Source organism: Podarcis filfolensis (assembly GCF_964270895.1).
Source record: "Podarcis filfolensis genome assembly, chromosome: 2".
NCBI classification, from domain to species: domain Eukaryota; kingdom Metazoa; phylum Chordata; class Lepidosauria; order Squamata; family Lacertidae; genus Podarcis; species Podarcis filfolensis.
The window spans coordinates 70,822,771-70,839,939 of NC_139605.1; the positions used below are offsets into that span (position 1 = coordinate 70,822,771).

The 17,169-nt window shown below is 40.3% G+C and overlaps 1 protein-coding gene across 2 annotated transcripts in view; it reads right to left on the reverse strand.

Moving 5' to 3' along the window:
• The window catches only part of PRELID2 (PRELI domain containing 2), a 61,785-nt gene that overhangs the window by 21,885 nt on the left and 22,731 nt on the right, over positions 1 to 17,169 (reverse strand). The window contains exons 5-7 of one of the 2 annotated variants that reach the window (XM_083600253.1): positions 14,774 to 14,879; positions 8,493 to 8,558; positions 4,902 to 8,292 (exon numbers count right to left, since the gene is read on the reverse strand). In XM_083600253.1, coding sequence (XP_083456379.1) covers positions 8,502 to 8,558; positions 14,774 to 14,879 — 163 coding nt within the window. In that variant the 3' untranslated portion in view covers positions 4,902 to 8,292; positions 8,493 to 8,501. Of the gene's footprint in view, positions 1 to 4,901; positions 8,293 to 8,492; positions 8,559 to 14,773; positions 14,880 to 17,169 lie in introns of those variants that run through there. The other variant, XM_083600254.1, reaches the window with a different exon arrangement.

The following is a 17,169-nucleotide window of genomic DNA, read 5'->3' on the forward strand; positions in this document are numbered from 1 at the left end:
TCGTTCAGTCGTGTCTGACACTTTGTGACCCCATGGACCAGAGCACGCCAGGCACTTCTGTCTTCCACTGTCTCCCGCAGTTTGGTCAGACTCGTGTTTGTAGCTTCGAGAACACTGTCCAACCATCTCGTCCTCTGTCGTCCCCTTCTCCTTGTGCCCTCCATCTTTCCCAACATCAGGGTCTTTTCCAGGGAGTCTTCTCTTCACATGAGGTGGCCAAAGTATTGGAGCCTCAGCTTCAGGATCTGTCCTTCCAGTGAGCACTCAGGGCTAATTTCCTTAAGAATGGATGCGTTTGATCTTCAAACGCAGGTTCTAGGTCCTAGTCCGACACTTTAACCATTACACCACACTGGCTGTATGGTGAAGCCATGACAAGAGTGCTAATATAAAACTGATACACAAGGTAACAATGCAGAGTCTATATTAATTAATTTAAGTGATATCAAACTATCCAACCATAGAATGTTGCTCCAGTTTCAACAGCTTCAGAAACTTAGGTAGCCATAATATACTAACAGTGCAATCATATCTACTCAAAAGTCCTGTTGACTTCTGTGGGGCTTATTCCCAAGTTATGTAGTACAGGGCTGCAGTCTAAATAAAGGGGTGAACAGATGGTACACTACTAGTTTGATTCACCTCCAGCTGTTCTTTTTGTTTATCCCTATGCAGTCAATTGTTTAAACTATACAGAATTTTAAATCAGATGGCATGCTCAAGAATATTTCCTCATCCATGACTGCCAACACACACCGCCACTGCCACACGATTTCTGTTCTCATCCTGAGGTAAAGTTCTTAACCAGAGGTACTACTTCTGGGTTTGCGGCGTCTGTAACCCGAAGTGTTTGTAACTCGAGGTACCACTGTACATTATAGCATTTGAGGTTTGCTCTCAGTTTAGTGTGTCCCAAGAAACCCTCCCCATTACTCATCTCACTTTTAACTGTGAAAAGAATACAGGCGCATGGCTTTAAAAGCAACCACTCTAAAGTTTAGAGTCTAAACAATATTGTGACAAATTTAACTTTCTCTTTCCACCAACCTCCTATCTCTTTTGTAACTTACGTCCCCTCAGGAATTCATCTGTCAGATCTCCTGTTTTCTGTTAAACTCACTTTGCAGCATCCTCAGGGACTCCTTCTGCCCTTGTTGACTAGAATTTCTTTGATTTCCATGCCATTTGCTCAAATGCAAAAAGGTACAGTTAAAACAGGAAAGCAATTTAGGTTGCTCACTGAAGGACAAAGCAATCATGCCGTTTGCCGTTGCAGGCAATTGATTTGGAGCAATAAATGAAAGGCGCTTGCAGTCATATGGATCCTAAAACCTAATTTACCTCAATTTTTTGCTTGTTAAAAGTTAGGCCATGCAAAGTGTATAAGACAGACTACACTGAATCAAAGACATTTAGTGAGACTGGATCCCCTCCCCAACTTATATTCTAGTGTTGTGCCTTTATATTTTCTCAGGATTTCTCCTTTCCACACTTTTCATGTTGGCCGGTGCCATTTCCCTCCTCCAAGAGATCTGCAAATGAGGCCCTTCTTGTGGACCCCTTTGGAGAGGCTCATGGTGCAATGCCCCAAGATGGACACTGTTTATAGCAGCTCTCATAGAAATATAGGGATACAAAATGTTTTTCTAATCTGCAGGCTGTAATTTAAAGGTGAACATATGGAAAGGGCTCGTTGCAAACTTATTGTTCGTGTTCCGTTTTCCAGTTTTACCAGTGTGGTTCAATTTGCTTGTCATATTGTTCTCCCTAAATTTTCCACGTTTTCACTCTCCTCTTCAGATGCCCATTTCAATTCCCAAATAATATACTCCTTGTCCTCTGTGAGGCAGACATTTCTGACAACACACGCCACCTTTCTTTAATTTTGAAAAACCTGGCAAATCCTGTCTTCAGAATTCTTTTACATGCACCTCTTTTCTTGTTTGTCCATAAAGTGCTCAGTTACTATTTTCAATGATGGGCAGGATCCACTCATTTTCTCATTTGGCTCCATTACATGACAGGCTGTCATTTTTTTCTGTGACACTGCACACTAATTTAACTGTGTGCTACCGCCTTAACCTCTACAGCTAAAACTGATCATACATCAAGGTCCCTGCCAAAAAGATCTGTATACTGCTTTTGAGAAACCGGCTGCATAAGAACATATTGTTTCCTGAAAGAAGAGTTCATTGGAAAAAAAGAGAGAATGAATTGACTACAATCTAATGCACGTTTTCCTGGTGGTAAGCCCCACTGAACATGCTTACTTCTAACTATACATACTTAGGTGTGCATTGTACGCCCTTGACTTGTTTTCTGCTCCAAGTGGAGAGGGGTGGAAATGAGTGTATCTGAGACCCTGTTGTCATGGTCAGACCACTTGCTGGTGATATTTGGATTCATGGCAGCTATCACCTCCACAGAGATGGGGGACCGACTGAAATGGTGAACCCAAGGAAACTTACAGAAGGATCCCTTAATGCTCCAGGGGGCTTCCCAACAGATAGAGGGGATATTGTCAAGACTCTCTCCTCTTGTTGTGGAATGGCAAGGTGAGAAGGTGTGCCGATATGAACGCTCCTTCATGCCCTTTCCAGCATTGCAGTGCCCACAAAGCTCCCTGACCTGCTAAGGAGCCGCAGACAATGAAACAGACCGGACAATGGCTACAGCGCCTGCAATGCTGATGGACTGCTTTCCCTTTGGTGGGGCATATGTTGTACGGGCGATGTGTGGTTACCCATCACTATCAAACCTATAGTTACGTAAATCCAACTAACAAATATACCCACAATGTAACAGGCTGTGTTTAACTATATGAATTCTTTATACATCATATAAACATAACTCTTTTCACATTATCTAATTGAGTAGAAACAATTAAAGACCAACATATAAAACAGGAAATACAAATAGATCAGTTTTTATATACGTAATGTCCAAATAGAAGCCTTTGTGTTCCATGTATGTCTTTGTGAATACAGGTGTCAAACACAACTTTAAGGAGCAGTACTTGCAAAAGATGAACTTTTCTTTGTAATGTTCCACATCTACCTTTGCAAAGTATAGTTGTTGTGTGCAACTGCTGTATGCAGGTATCAGACGAAGAATACAAAAGATCTTAACATATGCCTTTTCAAAATATAGTTGCTGTATGCAGGTATCAGACAAAAGAACTCAAGACAAGGATTCCCGGAATAATACCTTCTTTCGCCCTGCCTGGGTTCATCGGCTGTGCATACTCATATTTTGTGTATCAGAGACATGTGTGGTTACCAGCATATTTCTACCATGTGCATGGAAGGAATGGGGGGCAGGAAAAAGAGGGCTGGAATGAATGCTTATGTGGGTTGCAGAGAACCGCCAGGTTAAATTATTGCAAAAAGGTACATAGTCTAATTGTGTGATAAACAGAAGGCTTTGTATTTGCTACTTCACTTAGAAAACGAAACAAGTGACAGTTTCAGAACAGGTCATTCTGCATTTCTATTCACCATTTCTAGGAAATATATGACTGTGAAAGGTACTTTATTTCAGTGGAGCAGACCATCGCTAGTTCTGACATACTGCATTGAAATGTGTTAGATATCAGTCAAATTTATGTATCTGAGTAAAGAGCAACGGAATCTAGCACAAAATGTCGCTAGGTATTCTCATCCCCAAACAGGAATGCTCCTTTTCAAGGTGCCAAACCGCCATCCCCTCCTCCAGGGATACCATAAGCTGTAATGGTAATCAAGTGGGTCAATTCATTCCTCCTTCTCTGTGGCTACTAAGCATGCCCAGTCGTCACTGGGCCATTACTGGGGAAGGACTTCTTTTTAAAGATTTTTTTTTTTTGTACTTCTGCATACACCAGCCTGGCCAAGAATGCTGAAACATCCCTCTTGTTTGTCAGAGGCCCTATTTTGGCTCCACATCTGTTGGCACTCGCCACTTGAATTCATTATTAGCAACAGTGATGTTTGTCATGCTCAACTGCAATTACTGAAGTTCTTATAGGGCACAACCACATATACAATGCAGTGAAGCCCCACAAGAATGGTAAGCGATAAATGCTAGATGGAGTTACAGCCTCAAGTTAAAATCCTGGATTGTGGCTAGATTCCATGAGGCCTAACTTGTTCATAGTCCCTCCCTCTACAGTCCCTTGAATTTCTACATACATGCCACAGGTAGAAAGGGGTGTCTGCCTGTCTCTAAAAGTAAAACATGCTGCATTTCCTGGAACAATAGTCCAGAGTACTACAGTGCTAGACACCTTAACACAGAAGTAAACCCCAGTAGCTGAATGGGGCTTACTCCCAGGAATATATGCATAACTGTATTTACTATGAAATTCACCAAGACCTGTTTTGGGGTTATATGTGTAGAATCAGTCTGTTGAAGTCAGACACTCAGATTTTGAAATCCTAACTTATCAGGGTGTCTAAGCATCAGTTGTCCTCAAAATGGTTGATTTTGGGAGATATTTCACCAGGAAATATTTTTTTTTTAAAAAAAGAGAAAGCTAATCCATTTTATTACTTTACCAAACCCTTGAGAACGACAGCCCCAGATGTCAGCTCGTGACTTTTCTACTGCATATTTATCAAAGCAATTTTGTGTGCAGTATTAAGACATTGAATGGAAAACGGCAAAAATTTTGAGGAAGGCATTCTTTCCTCATTAATATATTCAACTCACAATCCTGACAAGTTAGAATAACCTTGTGGCCATCTTGTTATTCTCCACCCTTCCTGCTTTTTGCACAGGAGTCATCCTTTATGCTGTTTTGCCTATAATTTCTAAGGAACTCATTTTGAAACCTGGTTTGGTGTGTGTGTTTTCGTTATACGTTTTAGGAGAGAAACAGAGTGTATGGAATATCAATAAGAATATCTGAAGGGCAAACATCATGAATGATCAGAACACCTTTTTTAATGAGTTGTACAATTATTACAGAAATGGATGTGAAAAACATCATTTATAATTTCATTAACCCATTCCCTTAACAATTGATTCGCAGCACATATACACCGCAAAGCAAGTTCTGGGATAATGAAAGATAGCTGTTAATGTAAAAATATTGCAAATGATTATGGGCTATGAATTAAGTTCTCAAAACATTTTTAATGTTTAACATCTGGAGGTGGGGACGAGTCTGCATTTCTTTCTAGATCACATTATCAAGACACAGATGTCAAAGGCACTTCATGAAGTTGGTTGCTTTTAGACATCAAGTATAGTGTTCAGGCATTCTTACATTTCAATGCTGTTTTGTAGTTTACAAAGCTGAGGGCTATATCCAAGCATTCAGCAGCCAGTAGCAGGCCCTGTAATCTGCAAACAAACATGCAGTTGACAAGGCACCCAACAACCTTGCCTGTGGTTAACTGAAACAATCTGTGATATTGCGTTGGCCTTGCTATTAGAGAACATACATGCCAAAAGGTTTTGTGGTGCATGCAGTGTGACTTGAGGTAGACCTATCTGTACATTTACAGTCTCCACAGAGACACACAGTGGCTCGCCTATTGCAAGAAGAATTCCCACGCCTTCACATTGCTGTGCCTCCATTACATCCTCCTGCAACTGCCAATAGGATGTCAGGAGTCCGTATGGTACGCTGCTCCACACAACAGCCACACAGAGGGCACTTTAAGATTACTGTACTGTTTAGACAGGGCCTTAGAAAAGCTGCTTTCTGATACATCGCCATATTTGCACCACCTGACATACAAATGTATTTGCGCCATCTGTCAACAGTACAAGATGCTCCCTTTTTAAACACTGAGATTAATCTCCACATGGGAAGAGGAGAGGCTCTGTGAACTGCTTGGAAAAAAGCAGATGAGCTCCTCCAAACTCTGTAAGAACTGATGTTATATAAAAATGAAAATTTCTAGCTTCCTGGAATGCAATGAGTACATGTAAAGCAGGTGTTAGCTACAACTTAGCAAGTCAGAGACATAATGTGAGGAAGAATCTAATGAGCCTGACATACAATAGCGTTCAAGGAGGACTATAAAAAAATTTCAAGAAAGTAATTATCTCTCTTGCCTTATTTTTTTAAAAAATTAAAAAATACAAGAAGGCTGACCTTAATATAGTTGCAGCGACTACATATACACTCCCTGAAACAAGATTGCAACAGCATTATTTGGATCTCAAACCTCTCCAGCTGGAAGACTGTTACTCATTAAACCAGGGGTAGTCACCCTTTTTATACCTACCGCCCACTAATGCATCTTTCTTGATGGTAAAATGTCCTTACCGCCCACCAGTGCTCGATGGAGGGAGGATTCAGCTTGTGCCGTAGAACTCCCTACTGCCCACCTAGAATCCTGAAACGCCCACTAGTGGGTAGTAGGGACCAGGTTGACAAATCTTGCATTAAATAGTGCAAGATTTCTACTGCACAAGATCCTGTCCTCTTCCAAATGGCCCGAGAGTAGTAGGGTGCTGAACAAGGGGCTCATCTGGAGCCAAGGCAATTGCACCGGTCAGCAGGTATTAGGTTAACAGGTAGTATGTTCTAGGTAGCTGGTGCAGATGAATTCTGGGGGAACTCCCAGACAAAACAAATGCTATTTCACAACAGTGCTATGGACCCATCTGAGCACTTAAAGGGCAAAAGCAGATTTGCTTAGTGCCCAAGTGCTGTGCTTGCAGTACTTTATGAGGTACTGTCACCGGCAATGTTCATACCATAACCCTGCTTCCAGTTCAGTTCAAATGCACACCCAGCTTCCCTGTTTGTTGCATTCCTATTTTAACACTTCAATCACAGATCCTTAGATCCTTCCTTCTTAAGGGCTCAGTTGCTTCTCAGCACTGAGAAGGCTTGGAAACACGTGTCTATTTTTCCTCTTCTTGCTTTCAACGTGCTTAGCGCGAGGGAGCAAGAAAGGGAGGCAGCCAGCAGGGCAGTTGGCACACTTTTCAGTCCCATTAGCCAGCTGTCAAATAGCTGTTCAAATGACTGGTTAGGCTGGATCATTGCTAAAGGAAATGAATTAAAAATGACCTGACATAACTGCTGTGCCGGGTAAATCTAAATTTAATCCAGACTGCTCCAGCAATCTCAGCCATAAAACTGCAGGTGACAAGGTTGAAAAGGACATGGTTTTATGTCAAAACAACATAATCCTCCCTACTGCTCCAGAACATATTTTATTTAACCAAGACTTAAATATTTCTAACACTGAATGTGTACCTAAGCATCACCCAGCAGACCATATCATGTTTACAATGTCTATCCGGTGCAGAGGAGTTACCAGATCGCGGTTATTAATTGTCCTCCCAGCACTTCACCTAATGTATAACGCTGGCAACATTTTGTGCAAATAAAAATGAATTTTTTTATATATGCAGACATTTAAGTACTTCTTATTAGCATTGTGGCACACATTATGCATTATTAGTAATTTGCAAATCTAGCGTTAGTTCTCCTTTATTTCAGAAAAGGGCATTCAAGTAGCATTTCATATCTGAAGAAAGAATGGTGTACACACACATTTTTTAAAAAAACAACGTCACCAAAAATGTTCAAGAAAGAAACTTAATTAGATGTCAATTACCTAGTTACAAGCACTGAAAGACTAAACAAGTTTTCCAGCTTTTTAAAGAGGGCTACCACTGGAATTCAGCATTAAGTTAGTAAAGATTCTGAGAAGCTTTTTTAGGCTTGAAAAACTAGCAAGGTTTGGCAACAGTTCACATTTTAGAGGGATACATTGGCAAACTGGAGATGCATTAATAGCATTTTGGAGGTTTTAAAGAATGGTATTTGCATAATACAAAAATTTTGAAACTAAATTTCAATTGCAGTTCATGTAGAGCCTTCATGAGAATAGATTCACAGTACCTGTTAATAAAATGTCTCAATTTCAGTTGCACTGCTGTGGAATAGATTCTCTGCCCCGAACAAAGGACCATGTATTAAAACAAGAGTAAAATCTTGTTTCTTTTGGCTGATAGTCTTTCCATAGTGCCAATGTGTGTGGGTTTTTTTGAGGGGGTGGGTGGGAATCTTTTTGATGATTAGTCTCTGGGAGATTAAAGAGCAACTACACAGTGATGTATTTTTCCAAACCATACTTTCATTCGCCATGATCACACTGGTTCACAGATTTTAAGTTGTGCCATTCCACATGTGCTGCTTAGTTTGTAGGCAATTGTCTTCCTTCAACTCAGTCTTTCCTTATTCGTTAATCTAACCCATAAAGTTAACTTCAGCAAGAAGCAGGCCTGGTAATGAGGACATATTGCTGTGGTTCCACTTTAGACACATGGAGATTTCTCCTCCTATAAGGTACAAAAAAGTGTGTCTTAGGAGAACATTTATAACAAACCAATCAATAGCCATTTGCTCTTGTTTCTAGAACTACTTGAAGAATACGTACATTGTCCTCCATGAAAAATATATGGGGGGGGGATTACTTTTATGAAAACTACTGAATTTGATTATCACATTCTTATAAAAGAAACAGTATAAAGACACTCACATTTCCTCATTACAAAAAGGGGCTCCCAAACTGTTCTTGTAGAAGTTTCTCCATTATCGTAACACCCTGTAAAAAGAACACAGACAGTAATTTTGAAGCATCTGAACATTTTACCAGCACACGATAGCTTTACAAATTGAATCTCTCTGTTTAGAGATCATCTAAGCAGATCAAGACCAATATCACTAAGAAAATATATCAGTCTTTACTGCGATGCCAAGATTGGTGCCCACCACTCTGGGTCCATACGAAAGATTGGGGTGGGGCAACATATCCCATCCTGGAGCTTCGTCTAGGGGAAGTCTCTCAATAAGACTTTTGATTTCTGCTTCAGTGACAGGGGACCAAACAGGTAACCTCTCCAGGGATAGTTTGTCCTCCATTTCATTCCCTACTGTTTATCCTCCTTAACTCAAAGATACTGGCAACCTGATGACAGAGCAGTGCAATGGTGCACTGAAGCTCACATCAATGGATCTGAAGGAAGGAAGGAGAATGCATCACATGGTTGAGGACAGCAATAGCTCAGCAGTGGAGTCCATGCCTTGCATATAGAAATTGGGATTCTAAGTTCTGGTGATCATCGGGTCACACTTTTGGACACTCCAGATTTGTGTGCCTACTCACAACTCATACATGCTATTTTAAGTACAGTGAAGCTAGAGCTGGAGCATTTTTTTGCCTTGTTGTCATTTGTGGGTTGTATAGATGGGGAATCTCCTCTTTACCTGCACATCTACATAGTGCAGAATATTATTTCAGCCCTGGACTAAGTCTGCTACAACTATGAGAAGTATGCTGGCAATATGCAAACCACAACTTGGCAGATTGGTTGTGGTAATTAACTACATGCTACCTGTTTTGCAGTGAAAGCTCTGCAGTCACAGGATCTCTCTGTTCCCTTTTAGCAAAAGAGATGTTTCTACCCACATAGTGAAGAATGCCCCCCTCAAAAAAAGACACAGCAGGTTCCGTGTCTCATAGTGCAATATCACGACAAATATGAATCACTCCCAAACAGCAATAACCTGAAGAGACCAACATTCAGTTTGTTTTATCATCAAGTAATGCAAAGGTTTTCAAAGTGATGCTTTCCAAATTCAAGCCAAACATTACTTAAAAAAAAAAAATCAGGGAAAATGCTTTCTCTTTCTTTCATTTCCAGAGGAAGTGAGAATGGGCTAGCTCAGCCCATCTGTCCAAATTAAGTTTACCACCATTTACTAAGTAGTTAATTGACATAAGTGAAAACCCCGAGGTTTGCCTTGAGAATTTAAAAATGTTATTTATTGAATCAATTATGTTCACACTGTGACAGTTGCTTTTTCATTTCTCCTCTTAGCACAGCAGTTTTAAGGGAAATTGTTTGACAGAGGGGCTTAAGGAAGCAGAGAAGGGAGATTTATGAAATGAAGACGAAACATTAAATGACAGCTATTAGTAAGCACCACTGTTCTTTTCGATTAGACGAGGCTCAATCAAAGTCTGATCAATATATTCCTTTAAACTAAAGCGCTTGTGCTTAAATCTTGACACATGAGATCAAGCTTCAGAATGTTAACCTTACAACATGATGCACATGAAATGTAAAGGAACCTATTCCTACCTATTAAAATGTTATAAATTATGTTTAATTTTTTTTAAAACCATCTTTTGAAATGTGGCTTAAAAGCCCTTTACTTTACTTTTTAAACTTTTTCTTCTTTTAATTCAAAAACTCATCAGATTACTAACTTCACAGCATAGTTAGGTGTTCTATTCAGACACAGTTAGTTACATAAGGTTCCCACTTATTTCAGTGCAACTGAATATCTGCTAATGGGCAGGGCAATCCTAATGCTGCCCCAAGGTTGCTTAGAGAGGTAGAACAAAGCACTGTATCCAAATCTCTGCTGGTCAGGGCAGAAAAAGTGGGTGGGTGGGTGTTTCTTATTTTTTGCTGCACCAGCTCCAGGCAAGCACTCCACCATGGCTCTCTGCAGCAAATGAACAAGCTTAGGATCAAGCTTAGGATCAAGCAGATTGTTGCCTTGCCCTACTTTGCCTCTGAAATGGCTTGTTTCAAGGACATACACTTCCTACCTCTGGCGGGAAAACAACAGGCAGTACCTCCCCAACAGTCTGCACTTTCAGTAGGTGCAGTTTGGACTTCCGTGGCAGCGGAACCCCACTACCCTCTGCCTCCTGGACATAGCCACTGAATTCATTACATATTGAATTATACACAATACATATTAAAACAGTACTTGACATAAAATAATTGGTTATCATCACAAAATCTAACAAAGGGTGTCCATGTGTGGTCTTTTTTTTTTTTTTTTACACTCCTTTCTCACATATATTTTTTGCACAGATATTCATTGGTTCCCTGTTAGCTGGTACACGAAGGCCTAACAACAACATGATCCTATGTTAGCTGGCTTAAAAGTGGATCTCATTGAGTTAAATGGGACTCGCTGCCTAGCAAATTGGTACTGGCTGCAATCCTATGACAAATGACACATGGGAGCAGGTCCCATTAAAGAAAGTGGGATTCTTCATAAACATGCATAGGGTTACTCTCAACATGTCTCCAAAAAGTACACTTTTTAACACATATGTTAAAAGACATAATAGGTCAAGTAGTTAAACTGATCTTAAAATTCTCACCATTACATATATGTAATGTACAACCTAGACAACATTTTAAAACATTTCTCTAGTATACGTGTTCAGGTAAAAATTATAATAATTTATCTGAAAATATTCCCTAATTAACTAAGGATTTTTCCTGAAATAGCTGAAGGTATTCTGCCATATAATCTTGACTTGCTGAAACTCATCGAGTCATATTTGAAAAAAAATCTTGCAGTTTTTCAAATATAGTCCCCCCCCCCAAAAAAAATTATCATACTTATCAGTTTGATCTTAAAGAGTAAAGCAGATCACCCTGTCATGGTCACTTAAATTCTAGTATTTATATATCCCTTCTCCTCACAATCTCAAATTTTCATTGCTGTATATTCAATTATAGGTCATCTATTACAAAAGCCATTAGTGACATTGTGGGTCCAAAAGTACTCCATTTCCATCTTATGTTTTTGACCAATTTGATAATAAAAAAAAATCTTTTTATACTTCTCTTGGATTTGAGCTGTTATTTATTCATGTCACTAAAAGCTTTTCTGATTGACAAGTCACAGAACACACACACACACACACACAAGATTCACTCCCCTCAAATACTTCCTGGCTCAGATGCCAAAGCAGAGGCGGGCAACCTGCAGCCCGAAATTTATATTACATGTGTCCCCTCCCTGCCACCACCCCAAGATGCCTCCTGGAGCTGTCCAATTCCCTCCTTCCATCAGAGCTCTTTCTATTGCTGTTTCTCAGCATCTGGTATTCAGTGGCACACCGCCGCTGAACGCGAAGGTCTTCTATAGCTCTCATGACTAATAACCACCGACACACCAATCTACCATGCGTTCGACTAATCCTCTTTTAAACCCAGCTTAGTTCGTGGCCATCACATCTCGTTGCAGCACACCCCATAAATTATTTATTCATTGGTCTGTCCTAAAGCTACTCCAAATCAATTTCAACTTGGGCGATCTCAAGTTCTAGCTATTATGAAATGGAGACAAGCTTCTCTCTATTACCCACGCCACACATAAATTTTATGAGCCTCTATTATGCCCCCCACTCCATAGTCTAAACAAAAAACAGAGGCCCAAACGCTTTAGCTTTGCCTTGTGGGGAAGGTGCTCTGACCCCTCAATCATTTCGGTTGACCTTTTCAGGACTTTCTCCAGCTCTGCTATATTCTTTCTGGGAATGGCCAGAATTGTACACGCACTATTCCAAATGTACCAGATCCATAGATCTGGATAAGAGAACTACAACTCTGGCAGCTTTATTTTCAATGCCTTTCCTAATAATCCCTAGCAAGTATGGTCATACTTGCCAGGGAAGGCCAAAGTAGTCAGGGGATCCTCTAAATGAGTCACATGATAATGAAGCCTAACTACGTGTTTTAGAAACAGTGGGTTTTTAGAAACAGTGGCTAAACCAGGGTTTGTTTTAACCATGGATTGTTTCAGAAAACGTGAGTTGCCTCACAGAGAAGTAAATAAGCTACAGCTTGTTTCTCCAAGGCTTGGCTTGTTTTCTAACTGCCCTAGTTTCATGCTTCTGTAGTTTGGGCAAGCATCTGAGGTCAGGTAGCCAAATAAACCATGGTTAAGCAAGGCTACTGGGTTCAGACTTAGCTCCAAATCAGCTGAAACCAACTGTGGCTCATAAACCAACAAGTCATGGCTTCACAAGGTGGTTTGCCAGGAACGAAACCAAGGTTACTGGGCTGGTTTGGATTTTCAAACCATTCACACTTTGGCAAAATAAGCCAGAGTGCTATGTGCAAATCTGGCGAATGGGTCTAAATTATGTGGCAACACTACCTGATTTGAAGAGTATATCCATCCGTGACAAATAAATATATACTTATAGCACCGTTTAAATGTTACAATACATGTTTTCCAAACTCTATAACAATGCAGGTAATTCTCCCAATTGAGGTGCATCAGGTGACTGTTTCAAAATCTAAAGCATGTCCCTCGTAAGTACAGTGCATCCATCTATTTCTTCCTAAACTGTGGGTTGCTCATGAATTCCTTGCCTTGCTTCTGCCGTGTATAGACATAATGGAAAGGTCAAAAAGCAAAGCTTTCTCCCAAAGAACAGCAACAGAAAATACTTACAGCTGTAAGAAGATTTGAGCCACCTATAACTACAACAAAAATGTCAAGCATCCATTCAGACAAAATGAGTTTCCAGGTTTATCTGGCAGAATAAACAACAGAAGTCTGAATGCCTGCAGACTAGAGGGGTTTAAAAAAATCAATGATTCTCTTTATTTAGAAAAGGTATAGAAAGAAGAGCTCATGTGGCATCCATCACTTCCTCCCATGATGTGATGCAGTTCTATCTGCACAATCTTAAAAAGTTCTGACATTTATCCGGAGAACGCCAAAAAGGTGCCAGAAATCAATTGTTTTCTTTTCTCAGAATAATTGTGCCAAGATTTTTAAATTATTCATATAACTATCTTATCAGCTACCACATGGCTGAATGAAATCTACAAGATTATGGAGAAGTAAGGTTGAGGAATACACAGAGAAAGAAAGAGGAAAGAGGTTTTTGTTGTTTTTTCACTTTAACATATTTGCATAGTTCAGTCCCCTGCCCTGAGGACCCTCCTCTGCCCAAATGCTCCTGAATTCCATGTCCATGTAATGACACTCTAGGAATAAGAAACAGCTATACTGCCCTTCATTCATGTCAGCTATATTTGGGAACTATTTTCCCCAATACCATTGTTGAACTATTTAAAACATTCACACCACGTGGCTGGTGCAGATTGCAGGTTGGATAAAGTCATGGAAATATAGCACTTATAAACCTTACTACCCTGGAGTAGACATTCTAGTACAGGGGTCAGCAAACTTTTTCAGCAGGGGGCCAGTCCACTGTCCCTTAGACCTTGTGGGGGGCCGGACTATATTTTTTTGGGGAAATGAATGAATTCTTATGCCCCCAAATGACCCAGAGATGCCTTTTAAATAAAAGCACACATTCTACTCATGTAAAACACCAGGCAGGCCCCACAAATAACCCAGAGATGCCTTTTAAATAAAAGGACACATTCTATGCATGTAAAAACACATAAATCCCGGACCACCCGTGGGCCAGATTTAGAAGGCAATTGGGCCAGATCCGGCCCCCAGGCCTTAGTTTGCCTACCCATGTTCTAGTAGTATTTAGCAACTACATGTAGCTGGATTTGGATGTGATTTTTCATGTCTTTGAGTAGCAGAGACTAGGGAATACTGTAAAAATTACAGCTGTGATTGGCCCCAAAATTAGAAGCACGGTTCCATGTCGAAGTACTCTTGTGGCCCACTTGGCATGAAAAGCTGGACCATCCTCGTTTAGCTCATAAACATTCTCACTTAGTTCAGCACCTGTGTTTCACACATTTGCCACGTCCCCATCTGAATGAAATTACAAAGAAATGGAACACAGACAGGAGCCCAGAAGTAGATGTAGGCTATGAATCTAAATTAATACATAATGGGAGTTATTTCGCACAGGAAGCTGCCAAACACCCATCAACTGAAATTACTGAGCAAGGAGTTGGGAAAAAAGTCATAATGAACGTTCACTAAGGGTGACACATAATGTATCAATAACATAGAAAAAAAACTTTTTTTCCCAAAATTAAATTAAATTAAAGAGCTTACCCTTTTCACTCCTTGATTTAAAAAGGTTCGTGCAAAAACTTCCAGGAAACAGTTCAGGAGACCTGACCCTCTTATTGATACTTTGCCATTCTGAATGAATTCTGTCCTACAAAACAGAAATGCAATTAAACATTTTCTTTCCTTCCCAATAGGTACTGTGGTTCTCTAATAAAATTTCACCCTGTAAAAGGAATAAAGACCATATTTAAACACACACACACACACAAGAGTGGATGCTTGTTTCAAAATCTCAGGGCCAGAACAGAACAAGTCTTCTTCCATGTCACCACTGATTTTCCAGTATGCATGCAATTGCAGTAAATTGCTGCTACTAAATCTGATTGTGGAAAGACAAACTCGCAGCCGCCGGAGCTCATAAAGTACTGATGTTATGTTTCCTGTAACCAAACACTGGTAATCAAACTGTCTCCATCCTTGTGAAGTTTCTGAATCATTCCAGGCCAGGCTCATCTAGAGTGCAGTACAGAAGTATATAAATGAAAAGTTATCAGCACATGCAACACATTGGCCCCATTCCCCCTTGTTCCAAAAAGGGGAGTAGTTGGACTATTTTAAAGGCAGGAAGACATCCTATGGCCTATTTCATAGGAAAGAGATGCTGCACATCATGAAATAAGAATCACAGCATTGGAAGGGACCCTAGAAGTAACCTAGCCCAACCATCTGCTCAGTGCAGGGGGTGGAATCCAGCACAACACTAAGACTCTTGTCCCATCAGCACAAGGATTTCCCCCTGCGTAATGGAACATTCTCCCCCTCTTCTCAATCTGTGCGCCCCCTAAATCTGTTCTAAAGGTTCTCCCCAATTTAGGGAGGGAATGGGGCAAGTCGGGGGGGAGGAGTCCTGTTGTGCAAGCAGAAATACTTGAGCTCACAGTTGAGTTGAGTATCACCCCAATCTGCAATAGCAGAGGCAACTACAACATCCCTGACAGATAACAGCCCTTCCTATGCTTAAATGGCTTGATCCTTATTCCCTTCTGCCTCTGAAGCAGTTCAAAGACCCAGCATCCCTATAAGTGGAAGCATTAAACTCACATAGTTGTTTTGAGTTGCATTAGAAAAAAGCTCTTTGCATATGCAATGTGCTGTAGAAATAACCAATAATATCCCATCAATGCAAGCAACTAGTGGGTGAAGTTTTTCCTAAGAGAGGCGGCAACAAAAGGCGAATGGCATTTGGGGGGTTATTAAACCTGATAAAGTAATTGTGAGAAGAAGCCCAATGTTGCTATTTCTTTTTCTTTTTTTCACAGCCTCTGAAAGACACGAAAAGCTCACAGAAAATATTGATCTCAGATTGATCCTTGCAACGCAGAGCCGGGTGATGCGCCATCATTACAACAACACAGTGGCAGAGAGAAGTCTATTAGCGAGATCCAACTACTGAATTATTGACTAGTTAAAAGTATAGCAAATTTGGCTTAATTGTTTTTGTGATTGGAGTTTTATACTAAAGATCCTTTAATTAAAATCTTGATGTTTTAGTTCAGATAAGATTTCTTACCATGGGCCCCTTTAAAGGAAAAAGAAAAGTTTTGAAACTTTATCAGTTGAGAAGTTCTTGATAAAATATTCAGTGGGGGTTCTGAACAAACCCCCGTCTCTTCTGTCACTAGCAGTCCATCTTCTTTTCATGTCGTGAAACTGCTCTGATAACTGAAGCATCTCACTGGCTTCATCTGCAGAACTGGGGTGGGGGTCAGAGGGGGGAGGCATCTGCTCCAGCAAGTTTCCACTTTCTGTCCCACAGATTGTTTTCCCCATATTGCACTGTTCATGTGAGCACACTGTTTGACATACTGTTACTCATTCAGAGCAAGATAATTTCATAAGAAGAATCAACCCAGGAGTATGAGAACTCTAGAGAAAAAGAGATGGACAAGGCTGGCATTTGGGGAAATGCTCAACCGTTACAATCTTACAGATCTTTTCTTGCATATTATAATTTTTATGGTAGCAAATGGCATTTCAAGGTGTGCAATGCATGAGACTTGAAGGAAAGGTTCAGTCAGTCAAACAGGAATTAGTGGGTGCCCTCATGAAAATGTGATGAAGGAAACAGTGCAATTTTATACACAGTCACTGGAGAAATAGGTTTCTCATCCAGCAAAGCACATCTACAGACAGAACCATGCTCACTGCTCACTGTATACTTCTGCTAAAAAAGAAGAATCCAAATTCTGCACCTGCTTAAATTATGAAACTCTGCATTGTTTCTCCTGCAAAATGTATCCTTCAGCACACACACCCTATTTTCTATCATTTACAGTGGTACCTCGGTTTAAGAACAGCCCTGTTTACGAACTATTTGGTTTACAAACTCCGCAAAAACAGAAGTAGTGTCCTGGTTTGCAAACTTTACCTCGGTCTAA